This window comes from Medicago truncatula, chromosome 1 (genome assembly GCF_003473485.1).
Source record: "Medicago truncatula cultivar Jemalong A17 chromosome 1, MtrunA17r5.0-ANR, whole genome shotgun sequence".
NCBI lineage: Eukaryota > Viridiplantae > Streptophyta > Magnoliopsida > Fabales > Fabaceae > Medicago > Medicago truncatula.
In genome coordinates, this window is record NC_053042.1 from 34,486,596 (window position 1) to 34,503,772 (window position 17,177).

At 34.1% G+C, this 17,177-nt stretch overlaps 1 protein-coding gene and 1 pseudogene across 1 annotated transcript; both read right to left on the reverse strand.

Moving 5' to 3' along the window:
- Window positions 1–5,399: 5,399 nt before the first annotated feature.
- On the reverse strand, window positions 5,400–8,157 carry LOC25484259 (uncharacterized; annotated as a pseudogene).
- Window positions 8,158–13,079: 4,922 nt separating this feature from the next.
- LOC25484260 (uncharacterized) lies at window positions 13,080–16,557 on the reverse strand. The gene is made up of 5 exons (XM_013613032.3): window positions 16,394–16,557; window positions 16,085–16,257; window positions 14,831–15,014; window positions 13,673–13,779; window positions 13,080–13,589 (listed from the first exon to the last, which is right to left on the reverse strand). The coding sequence occupies exons 1-5, from the start codon at window positions 16,463–16,465 to the stop codon at window positions 13,508–13,510; spliced, it is 618 nt and encodes a 205-aa protein (XP_013468486.1). The 5' UTR covers window positions 16,466–16,557; the 3' UTR covers window positions 13,080–13,507.
- Window positions 16,558–17,177: the final 620 nt, after the last annotated feature.

Here is a 17,177-nt window from a genome sequence, read left to right on the forward strand (position 1 = left end):
AGAACTGAGTCTCATAGCCTCATTCATGTTTTTAAATTGTTGACAAAGGGCTGTTTTTATTGGTATGCTCGTCACCAATAAGATCTCTTCCACCACTTAAATTATAAAAGAAAACCACTGAATCACCATGATCTTCGCCATCAATGTAACCATCAGAAAGAGCAACTGATTGTTTCTCTCTTTGGTGATTACATTCACGATGAAGATCATGGTGAATCGGTGGTTCCTTATACTGTAAGTGATGGAAAGGATTTTATTGGTAACAAATGTACCAACAAAAATCATACATTTAACTAGCAATTTAAAAATATGAACTAGGTTATGAGACTTGTTGTTAAAAAGGCCAAACAAAGCCGATCTTGATGGAGGTTGTGGAAGAAAAGTTGGCGGCTGCAATTGAGGGAGAGGAGGAAATATTTTCATTTTTTAAGGTTTAATAAGAATGAGAAATGAGAGTGAAGGGAGAGAGATCGGGTTTGACGAGGGACATTGGGCTTGACCCAATTATGCTTAGTGCAAGGGGTTTGTGCCTAAAATGGTTGTGTAAATAGAAGTATGTTGAAATTTAAATTTTTATTAAATTGAATAACGCAATTTTCTAAGTGAGTGTGTATTAGATGGTAGAATTTAGAAACAAATAAAAATTCAAACCTAGAATTCATATCATTTAATTTTAAAAATACCTGCACCTTGAAATATATATCACAAAATTATTCAAATTATTTTCTAATTCAAAATAATAAATATATTTGAATAGTAGCTTTTTTATAAAAAAAAATATGAACACTATTTATTATTGTTGAACTTGAATTTGTTTTTAAATGTTTAACTTAATCCTACCTTGTCTCCATGAGTTTAGCTAAGTTGGTAAGAACAATGCATAATATATGCAAGGTCTAAGGTTCGAACCCTGAATATAAAAAAAAAAAAAAAAAAACTTAATCCTATCTTATTTCGTTTGATATTGGAGACAAACTTAAACCTACTTTATCTCCCCAATTATATAATATGCTAAAATTGAAATGTAAAATTTAATGTTAATTTTTTGGGTCAGGCTAACTTATGCCCTAAGAGCCTAAATTAAGAGACTTAAAATAAAATTAAAAAATAAAATTTATATTAAAAAGATAACTTTTGAAATTTTAAGACATTGAATGCTAATCTCAAAGAAAAAACTTTTTCATTTAGTTGGACACACGTTAGCATTTTCCTAATTTTTTTCATCAATTTTTTTGAGAGTTATAAAGCATTAGGGGTGGAAATAGGCTAGGCCGGACTAGGCTTTGCAAGACCTGAGCCTGACCTGCTGCATGTCATAGGCTTACTTTTTAGGCCTGCGTCTGGCCTTCTGAAAGTCTGATACAACCTGCTAGCCTGTTTAAAAGCCTATTTCATATGAACATCTTTAAATAATCAATGTGATCTAAGTTTAAATAGACTAGCAAACTAATATATCAATTATATTAAACTATCTTTTGATAATCAAGATGAGTTTTTAGGGAATTTGATTATATATTGTATCATATTTCAATTCTAATTTATAATAATACATTTAAATATGCAAAAAATTAATGTATACTAATAAACTTAAATTACTGAAAAAGTAAAAAAAATATATATTTTAATTCAAAGGACAAAATATAACATAATAATAATAAATAATATTATTCATATTTACTTAAATAGCTCCGCCTAATAGGCCTAAGAGACTTTTTGAATGATTTGCGGCCTGACCTTTTAAACTAAATAGACTTCTAAAAAAGCCTAGACCTTCTCTGTTTAAGAAAAAGTCTGATTTGCCCTGACCTATCGTAGGCTAGTCGTAGGCCCCTATAGGCCGGTCTGGCCTATTCCCATCCCTATAAAACATCACTTTAGCTTTAGTTGTGTATATACAATGTTATATTTTAGGCAAAATAACACAATTAGTCCCTTAACTTTATTTTAGGTAACACTTTCGTCCTTTATCTTTTTTTGTCACGATTTGGTTCTTTATGTTATAAAATGACAATATCTTATCATTTTTTATGAGATTTTTTTCAAAGAAATTTGATTTTCTAGGCTTGTATGATGAAGATTTACGTTTGCCTATGAGTTTGATGATTTTTTTTTGGAGTTTTTGATTATTTTTTTCATAAAAAAGGATAACTATGTTGTTATTTTATAACATAAAGGACTAAATCGTGACAAAAAAAAAGATAAAGAACGAAAGTGTTACCTAAAATAAAGTTAAGGGACTAATCGTGTAATTTTGCCTATATTTTATTGCAGCATTATCAACAATGTAATTTTATTAATATGGCTTACTATTTATTTTACTTGTGTAGCCCTCCAATGTAATGGATAATTATAGACCTATTTGTTTTAAGTTGTTCTATCATTGCCTTTATAAATTCTTGATTTTCGTAGGCAAAATCTATATCTATAATGATTATATCTACCTTAAGATCAAATATTTAGACTCTTATACCAAACTGAATGGTGTTAACAAGCCTAAAATATTGTTTAAAAATTAGCAAGACACTTTACGAAAATTTAAACTACAATATTGTATATGTAAAATATAATTTAAATTAGATACAAATAACTTAAAATATAACTGTATATTCAAGGGCCTACATGACAACTCTATCGATTTATGGGGAGAGCTTTGCAATGAATTTACCTCTCACTTCACCGCGAGACGAAAGCGGTTGAAGACCATGGCGGCCTTGGATGATGTCGTCCAGGACAAGAAAGAAACTATGAGGGAGTACGTTGAACGTTTCACTTGAGCGGGCGTGGAGGTACATGGCACCCATGACGGTTTGAAATGTTTTATATTCGAGAGCAACCTTCGCGACGATTGCAAATTCAAAGAAGAGTCGGGGCTTCGGGCGGCCAAAGACATGAACGACCTACTAACGCGCGCCCAACCATACATTAACTACGAAGAGAATAAATTAGTGGAGGAAGCACTCAGAAACAAACAATAGAAAAAGGCCGACGACGACAGACGCCGCCACGACAATGAAAAAGCTAGAGGCTCACGCCTCCAGTTCACAGACTACACCCCATTAAACGCATCCCGAGAAGCAATCATGGAGGAATGCTTCAACACAGAATTCAAGGAGGCAGGCATCAGACAACCTCAGTCATTGAAAAAGTCCGCTAAAACAGATTAAACTAGATTCTGCCGTTTCATCGATGCCATGGCCATGACACCAATGACTGCTACCAACTCAGGGACGCGATCGTAGAGCTAATAAAAAGGGGGAAGCTGAACCAGCTAACGTGAGATGCAGGCCGAAAGGACGAAAAACGGAAGAGGAACTCACCACAAAAAAGCCCCTGAAGCAGCGAGTTCCACAAAAAGAGTCGCTCCCTGGGGCGAGAGGAATGCCATAGATGGGGGGGAAGAAAGGCCTAAACAACACTAGTGAAACCAAGGAGAAGCGCGTATTTCTGGGCGCCATCATGGGAGGGTTCGCTGCCCCACGAAACGCCGCTAATGGGACGGCTAGGAGGAAAATTGCCCAGCTCATGGCGGTACACGCCGCCATGACGGTTCCGAAGACTGGAAGAAACCGACCCATCCTTGGTTTCTCAGACGAAGAAAAAGTGAATGGAGGCTCCAACGAGATATTCCCGCTCGTCATCATCGTGGAGATCCATGAGCATGACGTTAGTAGATGCTTAATTGACGAGGGTGGCTCTGTGGATATCCTGTATCAGGATGCATTCGAAAAGTTAGGACTATGGAAGACAAATTCGAATCCATATGAGGGAACGGAGCTGCAAGGGTTTAACATGACGCGCACTCGCCCGTGGGGATACATCAACTTGGATGTTACCTTCGGCGAACGGACAATAGAAACAACCTTCTTGGTGGTTCCTGTAATTTCCGTCTACAACTGCATACTACGGCGCACCCTAACGGCCTTGGATGTCATCACCTCGACCGTCCACCTGAAGATGAAGTATAATGGAGATAACGGAAAGGTAGTCACCATCCACACAAACTTAAGAAGTGCTAACAGATGCTAAAAAGCCTTCTAGAAATTCGAATCCGCCTCCTTGCAAAGGTCGAGCCCTGGGGGAAAGAAAGCCAAAGGGCGGACTCACACCGTCGAGAACTGGAACCATCCAGATCGGGCGTCGTCGTGGGGAGACACGATGCAAACCAGACACACCAATATAGCTAAGTGAAAATAAATGACTTGATTGTGAATCCATTACTACGACAAAATCATTGTAAATCCATCCACAATAATATCATTGTAAATATACTCCCGCGTATTAATACAATGAGCAACTTCCGCTCGCAATTCTGTTTGTTTGTTGATTAACCGACAGGACCATAGACGGACAATCAATGAACGAGGAAAATCCAGTAGCAGTGATCATGCGGTTGTGGTGACATCCTCCTTTGAGCGGAGCAAAGCCTAAGCAAACCACGACAGACCCACCTCGAGGGCTAGCCACCCTCCAGGACGAGTGTCTCGCTCCATACGCCCAAAGGGGGAACTATAACCTTGGTCAGACATGTTCCCCCGGGATCCAATGGACAACACAAAATTTGTGTGAAACAAAAATGCATAAGGAAAAGACAAAGACGCGCGGATGACGCAACTCTTGCATGAAGCAAAATACATAAAGAAGGGAATCTCCTCCGAATCCGGCATGAATTAAAAATACGAAAACGCGAAGAAGGGGGATGAAGAGGGCGCTCGATCGAAGGAATCTCCTCCAAACGTTACATGAATTAAAAATGAAAAAACGTGAAGAGGGGAGAAGATGGCGCGCGATCGAAGGAATCTCCTCCAAACGCGACATGAATTAAAAATGTGAAAACACGAAGAGGGGAGAAGAGGGCGCGCGATCGAAGGAATCTCCTCCGAACCCGACATGAATTAAAAATGTGAAAACAGGAAGAGGGGTGAAGAGGCGCGTGATCGAAGGAATCTCCTCCAAACACGACATAAATTAAAAATGCAAAAACACGAAGAAGGGGGAGAAAAGGGCGCGCGATCATGCCAGAACTTAAACTTACAACAATGTTGAACTCAATCTTAAACACAAGCCACATCAAATTTTCTGGTTGGGAAAAGATTCAATAAGCTGTCTAAATATGCAAACATTTTTTTTAATAAGCAAAGCAATTTATTAGAAGAAAACCCAATCACAAGGTGTGAGAAGGTAACATATCAACGACAGAGCAGTCTCGAATACACATATCACCAATACATTCTCAAATCCTAACCCCATAATCCAAAAAAAAATCAAGCTACTTTACAAATGCCTCATCCAAAACCAAACAAATAGACAAGATAAATAAATTAACTTGAATCTGTTATGCCTATCCAAATCCCCCTCTAAACCAACAAAATGTCATCGACATTACAAAGGATTCTCATAAATCTATTATGCAGACTTATGTAACCATCCCATAACAATAATTTAAAAATCATACATTTATTCTTCATCCTTACTTCAATTAAAATCCATAAGAAGAAATAGAGGAACAAGTAAACTCAAGAAGTTGTTGCTTCTCGGAACTAAAGTTTAGGCTTTGTGACTTTTTGCCATCTCATCAACATTAAGTTCCACTTCCAACACTGGTGAATCGTAGTGCATGCTGACAAAACTGGCAAGGGAGTAAAATATATCAAAAATCAAAAGAACTAGTCCCATTTGTGCAGTGTATTAATCTCAGAAATTTGGTTACCTGTTCCGTACACGATTGTGGTCTCCAGCACTTCGCATGCAGTATAGGACTCTGCCTACGATGTTGGTAATGTGAATTGGACCAAATGTTCGACTGTCAATTGCTTCCTGCCATTTGGGTTGGGAGCATTGAATAAAATATCATAATCAATCATTGTTTACAAAAAATAAAGGAGTCGAGAATATACCATGGAAGATCATACTATCCCTTGCGGAAACTTTCACTTAATGCCGAGATATAGTTTAGTTATAAAATTTCAAAGCTGTAAAAACTAAAAAGACATCAAAGGACTAAAAAATTCATGTTCAAATAATTATTTTCTCAGTTTTCACTAAACATGGGGATATATTACTTAAGAGCTATAAAAAACTTAAGAGCTAGCCACTAATCATTAACCTAAGTTCAGGTTACTAGTGCGGATATATTACTTAGGAAGAAGCTAATTTGGTTAAAACGAGTATAGCTAATACCTTGGCTTTCAATTTTCCATTTCCAGCCACTACCCAACATTGATCCTTCTCAAGAACAAACGATTCATCCTTTTCAACAATAGAAGCCATTTCATATTCAGTCGCAGCTAATCTTCTGACGAGATAGTCATCTGGCTTTTCAGGGTTCTTCAAGACCAAAACATCTCCTACATACAATCTTCTGTCAAAGAAAAATGTTTTATATTGACAAATAATGGAGATGATAATATACATAACAAGCTCCAGATGAAAATGACCATAGTCAGTTAATCTCTTAACTAACTTTTGTCGAACTCAAGAATAACAAGAACAAACTGCATTTAAGACCAGTTTCCATATTTTGAAATTGACACAGTAAGATGGCTTCAAGAGAAATATTCTTTGCACAGTTAATGATGCATTACCACATAACAGAGAAAGGAACTAAGGAAGAATATCAACAAATTATGCGCAACCAAGGCCAAAACATAAAACGAAATCTTTTATGGTGCATCTAAACTAAGCTGCTATATAATATGAAAAACTTGAGCAGATGAACTAGCAAGGTATTACTTCCAAGCATAACTAAAGTCGTTACAAATTCGTATGTCATTCATGACCTATAAAATGAAGCATTGAATGGAAACAAGAATGCAACAAATTCAAAGGAGAAACAACACATGAAACACACAGATAAGTTGTACAATATGTGTGCAAAGATGAAATAAAATGTTGTAGGAAATGGAATTAGTACAATGCCAAAAACGAATTTAGTCCCTACAAATATGGTGAATTTTGTTTTTAACCCCTGTACGGCTGTACTCACTTTGTAGTGCCTGCAAATACAAAACTACATGTTTTAGTACCTAAAATAGGGGCTAAAAGTATATTGTTTGTATTTTTTAGGGACTAAAAAGTGGGTACAGGGGACTAAAAACAAAATTCGATATATTTTTAGCGATCAAAAACTTATTTAACCCTTAAAAAATGCTTAGAATATTAAAACAGGTCCAATCTTTGTATGTGTATTTATACTCAAAGTTTGAATGACAATGTTGAAGCCGAAAACTAATTTTTAAATTAGACATGTTTCGTCATTGTATCATTCAGGATACAAATCAGACACAAACATGACACCAAAACTGCACGGTGTAAATACAATTTAACAAAATTTTATACAGGGAAAATGGTTTTCACCATAACACGCAGTTCCATTTAAGTGTTAACTTTGGCAAATATGTGAAGGGCTGGTAACATAAAATGGAAATCTATTTAAATACACATTTAAAAAGAATAATTAAAAGATTTTTTGAGCAATGCTCGCATGCTAATCAATATTGGTTGATGATACAAGTACGGCACACCAAGAGTCCAAAACTTTTGCATAAAAGCATCTTTGTTGTATTATCTCAAGCAATAAAAACATCTTGCAATGGCAGTAAATAGAATTGCACAAAAGGACAGTGTATGATATATTAGATGAGTATGATTACCTTGGGTCTGGAATCGGTAATCTCCGAACAAGAAGAATTACTCATTTTCCAGCAATAGCAGGCGCCATCGCCTTACAGAAGAAAGTCATCCTTCCATAACATAAGTGCTTGAAAATAAAAGCCGGTACCTCATTTTCTTTGATACGACCTCCTATACGGTTCTGTCCGATTTCAACATTGTATCAGTCAGGAGACACTTCTAAAGAGGACTTTGAAGCAATAAAAAATTTCCTCCACTTGTGTTACCAATTGAGATGGTAATAATGAATTTTAGGGACGAACAGATAAAATCCACGGATAACTCAAAAACATTCTAAATGGTTTCACTACAGTAACCGCATCAACGTAGACATACTAACAAACTTAAAAATGTACAATGTCAAGGATAATAATATCACAAAACTGAAAAATGGGTTGATTACAAGAAGAAAGAGACCTTTAAGGCAAGAGAGGAGGCATATTGAGCTTTGCTTGCAAGGTACCGTAATTGCGTCCACCAGGAAACCATTGTTGTGGAATTTGGCTACAGCACTATTGTGTTACACTCTTTGTTTGACACTTTCATTCATTCATTCATTGTAGTAACAAGACTAAACCACTGTTTGTTTTACACTTGTCTTTCATTCATTCATTCATTCATTGTAGTAACAAGACTAAACCACTGTTTGTTTTACACTTGTCTTTGTAAGTCGGTTTTTTAGGCAAAATGAACATTATATTAAAATAAAAAGAAAGATACAAAGACCGGGGTTATGAGACCTGACCAAGGTGCAATTTATATGAAAATACATCATGTGATAAACCATACCAAGTGGACATGTCCAAATCTATTCTAACAAAAATTCACTAGTCACAGGCGTAACTCAGCGAACCCACGTACGAACACGAAACCACGCTACAAAAAAGATGAAGAATGAACTTCTGCGCAAACAGTTAGGATTTGAAAATGGCGAATGGATCGACGGTCAACACGGTCCTTGAACAAGCTCTTTCGAGCACGAAGTACCAAAGTATAGGCAGCCCTGACTCCTTGAAACCTACAGAACTCAACAAATTTGGAAACATCAGATAATCGAAGGAAGACCATCAAATACAACGGTTTCCAAGAGACACGTAATAACTCATATGGAGGGATGAGTCAAATACGTTAAAAGACAGACTCTTTCGGGTTAATCAAACCAACAGCCCATTACGGGTATACGACGAAACCAACCATAGCAAGAAACAAGCCAATAATCTGAAACCTCATCCAATATATGATTTGAACGAAAACAGAGTCATTCAAATTAGTCTCAAATTCTATTCATATTTTAAACGAATTATTTGGTTAAAAGTTTTTCAATTAAGTCTCGTCACAATACAATCACATAAAAATAAAGATCTAATTGATAAATTTTTAAAAAAATGACTTATTTAAAATAATAGAGTTATGAACTAATTTAAGAGTGAGATAAAGACCAGCTGATAGTTTACCCCATGTTGATAGATCAATTAAAATAAACAAATATTATTAGTACAATTACAATTTTTTAAAGAACTCTTTAATACTCATTTCATTTCCGCTTTCTTTTCATTGTTTTTAGTTTTCGTGGCAATATCTACTTTTAAATAAGACTCGACTCTATTCATATTTTAAATTAATTCTTTTGTCAAAAGTTTCTCAATTAAGTCATTCGTTATATGACAAAAACATAAAGACAGCGATCTAATTGATAAACTTTTGACAAAAATATGACTAATTTAAAATAATAGAGTTATACAGTAATTTGAGAGTGACTTATAAATATATATAAACAAATTCAGTGGTTTAGTCCACGTTGATAGATCAATTCAAATAAACAAATGATATTAGTACAATTTTGTCATAATTTTTTAAAGAACTCTTTTATACTCATTTCATTTTTGCTTTCTTTTCATCGTTTTAGTTTTCGTGTTAATATATACTTTTTTTTTTGTACATAGCTACCTTTATCGGCGTGTAAGTCATTTTGTGTCAAAATATATAAGAAATGATAGTTGAACAACCACTTTTTGATAAATTTTGTGACAATTTTATCTCATACTCACATTATGTTTTTACTTTCTCTCTATTGTTTTGATTTTTGTGCTAATATCTCGATTTCTTTGTAAAATTTTGATTGTTTCAAAAATTATCATATAAATGAATGTTCAAATAACACAACTTTAAAAACATAAACTTTCGTAACCCAATATCAAGTAATATGTAAGTTTATGCATAATATGCCAACTAGCATGCTTAGCGAATTCTTCAAATTTTGTGATTATTTTGTTTTCTTAGTTTTTTATTTTCTTTTTGCTTTGATTTTATAAAGCGCTTGGCTACTAATTGTTGGGATTTGTTTATGCGAGGTAAAGTATCCAAAATTCAGTTGTTTTACGATGCCGAGATCGAAAGGATCGAATGAAAAAACCGACACAAATCTAAAAACAAAAGTCATCACAACAAACCACAATAATTATAAGGTAAATTCTATGGTACACCTAATATATTTGAGTGTACCGTTACATCCACTCTTTAAATTAATAATTAAAAAAGTTGTTTTTTTGAAGAAAAATACTATTTTTTTTATCATTTATAATTATAACAACTAAATCTTATTCATCAAAAGTGTCAACGAAATAAAATTAATTTTTTTAAATTTTTATCACTCATAATTGAGAACATTGATTATTTGTTATGATAATATGTAAAAATAATTACTATAATTCTTATAAACAATGAAATGATGTTTTTTCTAATAAAATGATGTTCTATAAAATATAAATATTGACAAATAGCTATTTATTACATAAAAAATTATCATCAATTTATAAAATTATGAAGCAAGAGTACCGGTACACCTTGAAGGAGAGGAAAAACACAAGAAGGGGGCGGGGAGGGGGTTAAATTGTGTTGGCATTTTCTTCTTTTTCTCCTAACTGAAAATACAGATCAGAAGCAGGTAGAGTTCTACTTCTGAAGAGATGTTCAGAATAAATGCAGCGGATAAAACACACACAGAGAGAGAGAGGAAAGACACAAGTAATTTATACAGATTCCTTCCACAAACCGGAAGTCAGTCCTGTCCCCCTTGTACTTTCAAGGAGAGTCACTATGTAATATCTGATTACAAATGTTCACTACTAAATTTAGTAAGAGACTTCAAATGCTTAAGCACAACTGCAAGAGACTTCCTATGCTCCTGAACACAATCAAGAGACTTCTATTGCTCAACACAACTGCAAGAGACTTCTCAATTCAAACAGAATTACAAAGAAGATTGTTTGAAGTTGAACACTTGATATACAATCAGTGGTGTTTACAATACAAATCAGATACAAATTCTAAAGGCTTTAGAATTTCTAAGATATGAGCTTTGATAAGAAATTCTAAGTGAACTTTGAAGTGGAGAACAATTTCAACAGAGTTTTGGCTTAGCTAATGCTTAGTATTGTTCTTATGAAACTCTGAGTCTTCACTCATTTATATAGAGGTGTGAAAGAGACATTGAATTGCCATCACATTCAAAATAGAGTCGTTTGAAGCTTTTGATAAATCACCAATGATCCTTTGCCTGATATGGTTATTGTCCTATGAAGGATCAATTTCAAATGCGTTCCCAATGTGAAGGAACATTGTTGCAGGCAGAGCTGTTTTTCTTGTCTTGTAGCAGACACAAAAACAGAGTAGTGGAGATAGTGGTTGTACACTTCGTACAATCGTACTATGTCAACGCTCTTCTAAGAATAAACATCCAATGCTTTTCAATCCTTTCAAAATAGCCGTTGCTATACTTTTCCAGTCTTCTGCAATCTCAGACGAGTTTGAATCCTTGAAACAGCTATTGAAGCTTTAAGTTGTATCTCCTGATGAACTGCAACTTCTGGTGATTCACAACTTCTGATGACGTCATCACTTCAGGAGCACTTTAAACTTCAGGAGCAGTTTTCTTCAGACGCTTTAAACTTCCCTTTTTGTTGATGTATTTGCTCTTTATTTATTCTTCCAAGACCATTTTAAGATGTCAAATTTTTGTCTATAGTCTTGGACACTTGAACAAATATTAGCATATTCAATTGACAATTTTTAATACTTTATTATCATCAAAACTCTTAAGGATTATTATTGCTAAACACATTTTGTTCCAACACACCTCATTTTGTGAATGTACCGTAGAAGTTCTCTAATTATAATGGTTAGCACAACTGATGTTAAAGATGTTGGATTTACATCATCAAAGTTCATTCTAAAGTCACCCAAACATCATACCAATACTTCCATGAAAGCAAGACTTGTTTAAATGATGTAATCCAATCTATTCCTAAGATTGGATAGTGAGGGTCCTTATGCACAAATGTCAAGGTTTTACGAATTGGCTAGAACCATTGGGGTCCCAGAAGAAGAAAAAGAAGAGGCATCATGTTTGCTAAATTATTGCCACATTCGCTGATAGAGAAGGCAAAGGAATGGTATCTGGATCAACAACTGCATGTCAAGCAAAAAAAGTATCTCTTGGAAGAAATATCTCTTCAAAGATTTTTCTCTCAAGATAGATTTATGAAGGCAAGAATGATGATCTCAACATTCACTCAAGCTCAGAGTGAATCTCACCTTGCGAAGCATGGGAGCTGTATAAAGCCTTACTACTACACAACTGTCCCAACCATTAGTTTGATGAAGTTACTCAAATCCACACATTCAGAAGTGGGTTGGAACAACAAAAAAAATTCCTTCTAGATGCAATAACCATAATCGAAAGAATGGCTCTACTAACATTTATTATTATTTTTCAATCATCTAATTATAATTAATAGAGGTATTTCAATCATCTAATCATATTTTACCATTTAAAAGGAAGTATGAACATAATCATGGAAAGATCGTCTCAATAAAAGATTGAATGGAGAAGATAAAAAGTTAATCGAAATAATATATACCTATATATAGTTTATGTTCGGTGTCACGGTGAGTATGTCGCAATCACGGTGATCCATCGTAATTTTTCAAATGCTACACTATGTATAACATAGACACATACATTAATACGTGATTTTTGAGAAACTTTTTCACTTTTAACTTTATCATTAGTTTAAACTATTATATTTACAATTTTATCCCTTGTACTTTATTATTTAAATTATGAATTAAAAATGTTACTTTAAAAAAAATAAGAACAGTTAATTATAAAAAAAGATTGTTAAAACCGTTTGAAATAGAAACAACAATACATGAGCAATATTTGACCATCAAAAGAGCCTATTTTAATTTTATTTGCAAAAAAATATATTCGATCGCACTATATGTCAATATCAACATCTTTTTCTATACATGATTCAGGCCAGTAGAAAAACCACGTTTTTCTGCTAGTAATAATAAAATAAATAAACTCAATTTAGGTGGACTAATTTAACTTAAAAAAAAATGAATTAAAAAAAAAAAGTGGCACTAGGACTTTACACCTTCCTGTCATTAAGCAGATAAGAAAGGAAAATAAGCTGGAAACATGTTTTCTCACAATGTAGAATTTTATCATCATCAACCATAAAAAATGACTAAAAATTGGTCAACAAAATTTAGAACCAAATGACATACAAACAGAAAAGGAAACAGAGGAGTCATTTGCCAGAACCTCAGCTTACAACACAATGTTGAACTAAATCTGTAACACAGGCCGCTTCAGATTTTCTGGTTGGGAAAAGATTCAATAAATTGTCTAATATGCAGAGTTATGTAACCATCCCATAGCAACAATTTAAAAATCATATATTTATTCTTCATCCTTGCTTCAAGTAAAATCCACAAGAAGAAACAAAAGGATTGATAAATTCAAGAAGTTAGTGCTTCTCTGAACTAAAGTTTAGGCTTTGTGACTTTTTACCATCTCATCAACATCAAGTTCCATTTCCAACACTGGTGAATCCTTTTGCATGCTGAAAGGACTGACAATGGAGTAAAATATATCAGTAATCAAAAGAACCATCACCATTTGTGCACAATGTATTAATCTCAGAAATTTCATTACCTGTTCTGAACACGGCCGTGGTCTACAGCATTACGCAGACAGTATAGGACTCTGCCTACGATGTTGGTCATGTGAATTGGACCAAATGTTCGACTGTCAATTGCTTCCTGCCATTTGTGTTGGGAGCATTGAATTAAGTATCATAATCATTCTTTGTTTATAAGAAATTAAGGAGTCAAAAAACATAACCAATATACAATATAAGATTATACTATTCCTTGTGAAAACTTTTCTATTAATACTTAGATATGGTTTAGTTACAAAATTTTAAAGCTGTAAAAACTAAAAAGACATAAAGGACCAAAAATTTCAGGTTCAAATAATTATGTTATCGGTTTTCACTAAACAGAGACACGAAGCTACATAGAAAAACTTAAGAGCCAACAACTGAAATCATTAACTTGAGTTCAGGTTACTATTAAAGCTATTATTTAGGAAGAAGCTGTTTTGGTTAAAACAGGAAGTAAGCATTTTCACTTTACGAACTCAGGTCACAATTAAGTTCAGCTTACTATTGCAGCTATTATCAGGAAAAAGCTATTTTGGTTAAAACAGGAGTATTTTCACTTGAGGAACCCAGGTTACCATTGCAGCTACTATTATTTAGGAAGAACCTAGTTTGGTTAAAACAGGAATTAAGAATTTTCACTTGAGGAACCCAGATCACAAGTATACACACACGGCCTTGAACCTTATCAAAGTCATACAGAGAATTCCAAAAGCTGCTTAAGTTAATAGACGTGCAAAACTGTGGTTTATTTTATTTGTTAAAAAAGGGGGTTTAACTGCCGATGGCAACTGATGTCCAGAATCTAGATCCTGCCAATAATGTCAACATCTATTGACAAATGTAAAAATTTGTATACACAATCTGATAACTCCAAAAATCAAACCATTAGTTAAACCTAGGTATCATGTTAATATCACACACTGAATTTCAGAACATTCAAACAAGAAGATTGTACCACCTTAAATACATGCATATCAATGATATGTAACTAATAATAGTTAGCAAATTGATATCTCAACATGAATGAATATACAATAATAATAATGATTCAGATTGTAACAGCCTAACAATGACCCACCTATTGATAGCATAAAAGTAATAGTATATTGTCAATGTAAATATAGACTATATCTAAAAGCCATTTATACCTTGGCTTTCAATTTCTCATTTTCAGCCACTACCCAACACTGATCCTTTTCAAGAACAAACGATTCGTCCTTTTCATCAGTAGAAGCCATTTCATAACCTTCAGTCGCAGCTAATCTTCTGACTAGATAGTCATCGGGCTTTTCAGGGTTCTTCAAGACCACAACATCTCCTACATAAACACGTCTGTCAAAGAAAAATGTCTATCACTAGCAAATAATGGAGAATATACATAACGGGCTGCATATGAAAAAGTCCATTGTCAGATAATCTCTTAACTAACTTTTGTGGAACTTAGGAATAACAAGAACAAAATGGAGTCAGACCAATTTCAAATTTTGAAATTGACACAGTAAGTTGGTAATCTTTTTACGATGGAGGGTGATGATCATGACTTAGACCATCCATTAGCTTCAAAATAATATTAGTTGCACCACAAAAAAAAAAAAAAAAAAAAAAACACATAACCACCACCTGGGATGAGCATGAAATTAGTGAAACCACTAGAACCAGCTAATTTATAACTTCATAAATAACAATGTCCAAAACAAACGTGTCACTGGGAAGGTTGTTTCCACAACCTTATCGTTGCAGCAAGGCTCGCCCTTGAGCACGCTACTGAATAGAAGAATAACACCAACCATAGTATTTTCTTACTATGTGAAATCGACGAATCAAATGAAGCCATAATGTCCTATCCTATAATAAATCATATCTAATGCTCCAATATTTAAATCCAAATCTTAAGCAATAGTTTGATCTATAATTTTCCTTGATCTCCCTCTAAATGTAACTATTGGACAGTCCTCTATCAGATCTACCCTCCTTACTGGTGCGTCAAAGGGTCTTCTCCTATTGGGTAATGAGGGGAGCCCGGAGGATCAACCACACCACATTGGGCTCAGAGCAACAACACAAGTGAGAGAGACATTACATTTTTACCCAAAACATTAAGACATTATGTCTATGGGTCCTCTCACTCATAAAGTGTTCAACCTCTACTTTTGGGTCGACCACTAAACTAACTTAAACTTGCTACACAACATCTCTGCACATACCCAGACTGAAAACTCTGCCATCTTTTCCAAAATGCAAACTTTTGCTCTAATAATTGATTCCTAAGCTTATATTGTTTGGTGAGCCACTAATCTACTCGAATTTGTCTCAGCAAATGAAGCACTGACACAGACACTAGACACCGCACACGACAAAATGAAAGGACAAACAATACAAAATATATGAGTATGATTAATTACTTTTGGTCCGGAATCGGTAATCTGCGAACAAGAAGAGTAGCTCCTTTGGCATCAATAGTAGGGGCCATCTCCTCTCCTTTAGTCCAATGCAAAAAGGTCATCTTTCCATTAGTGAAATGCTTGAAAATAAAATCCATTAGCTCATTATCTTTCACATGACCACCTTTATGATTCTGTCAATCAAATTTCAGCATTCAAAACAGCTTAACAATAAAATTCGTAACGAAGGCACAATTATTGAAGAAACACACTCGCTTGAAATGAAACCCTAAAAGAGAAATGAAAAAAGAAATTAAAATGAAGAGATACCTTGTAGCCGAGATCGATGGTGTATTGAGCTTTGGATTGAAGGTAGCGACACCACGTTGTGAAGGAAACCATTGTTGGAGAACAAAAACAACACCTCTACACTCTCTACGTTAAACCCCCCAAAAAATGTAGAACTTGTGATTTCTCGGAGTATAACGTGGCAGATATTAAAAAAAATGAATTTTAATATTTATTTTCTTTTTTTCTCAAAAAAAAAAAACATATTTATTTTCTTTTTTAGGCAAAAATAATGTTACTTTATGTAGTAAAAAAAATTACTTTCTGCGGATGAAAAAAAACAGATAATAATTAAAAGAGTCTTCCTTCAATAAAACAAAAAGAGTCTTGATAACAAAATATATTTGTCAATTAACCATGGGGTGAGTGAGAAGTTAATCAGCTTGGATTAGGGTGTGTTAAGTTCACTTGAAGAAAAGTGAAGGGAAATCTTATTAATGGAGGAGACGAAAGCGACTGAGAATAAATATATGTCTGATTCTTCGAGAAGTTAGGTAGCTCAATCGATTTAAGTTAAAAATTAAAATAGTTTGGGATCGTAGATGCAAACCTAAACGAATAAGTTAAAATGCTAGTTCAATTAATTTGAGTTAACAGTTAATTATCAACATTTTGTTATTAAAAAAATATATGCACGGTGAAAACCCCCTATCACCTCATAAGTAACACATTATACTATACAACAAAGGGATGAATAATTAAAGAGTAAGAGTTCAAATTCTATAATCGAAAGTGAGTATTTTTGCAATAAAAACTGTGAATTGCT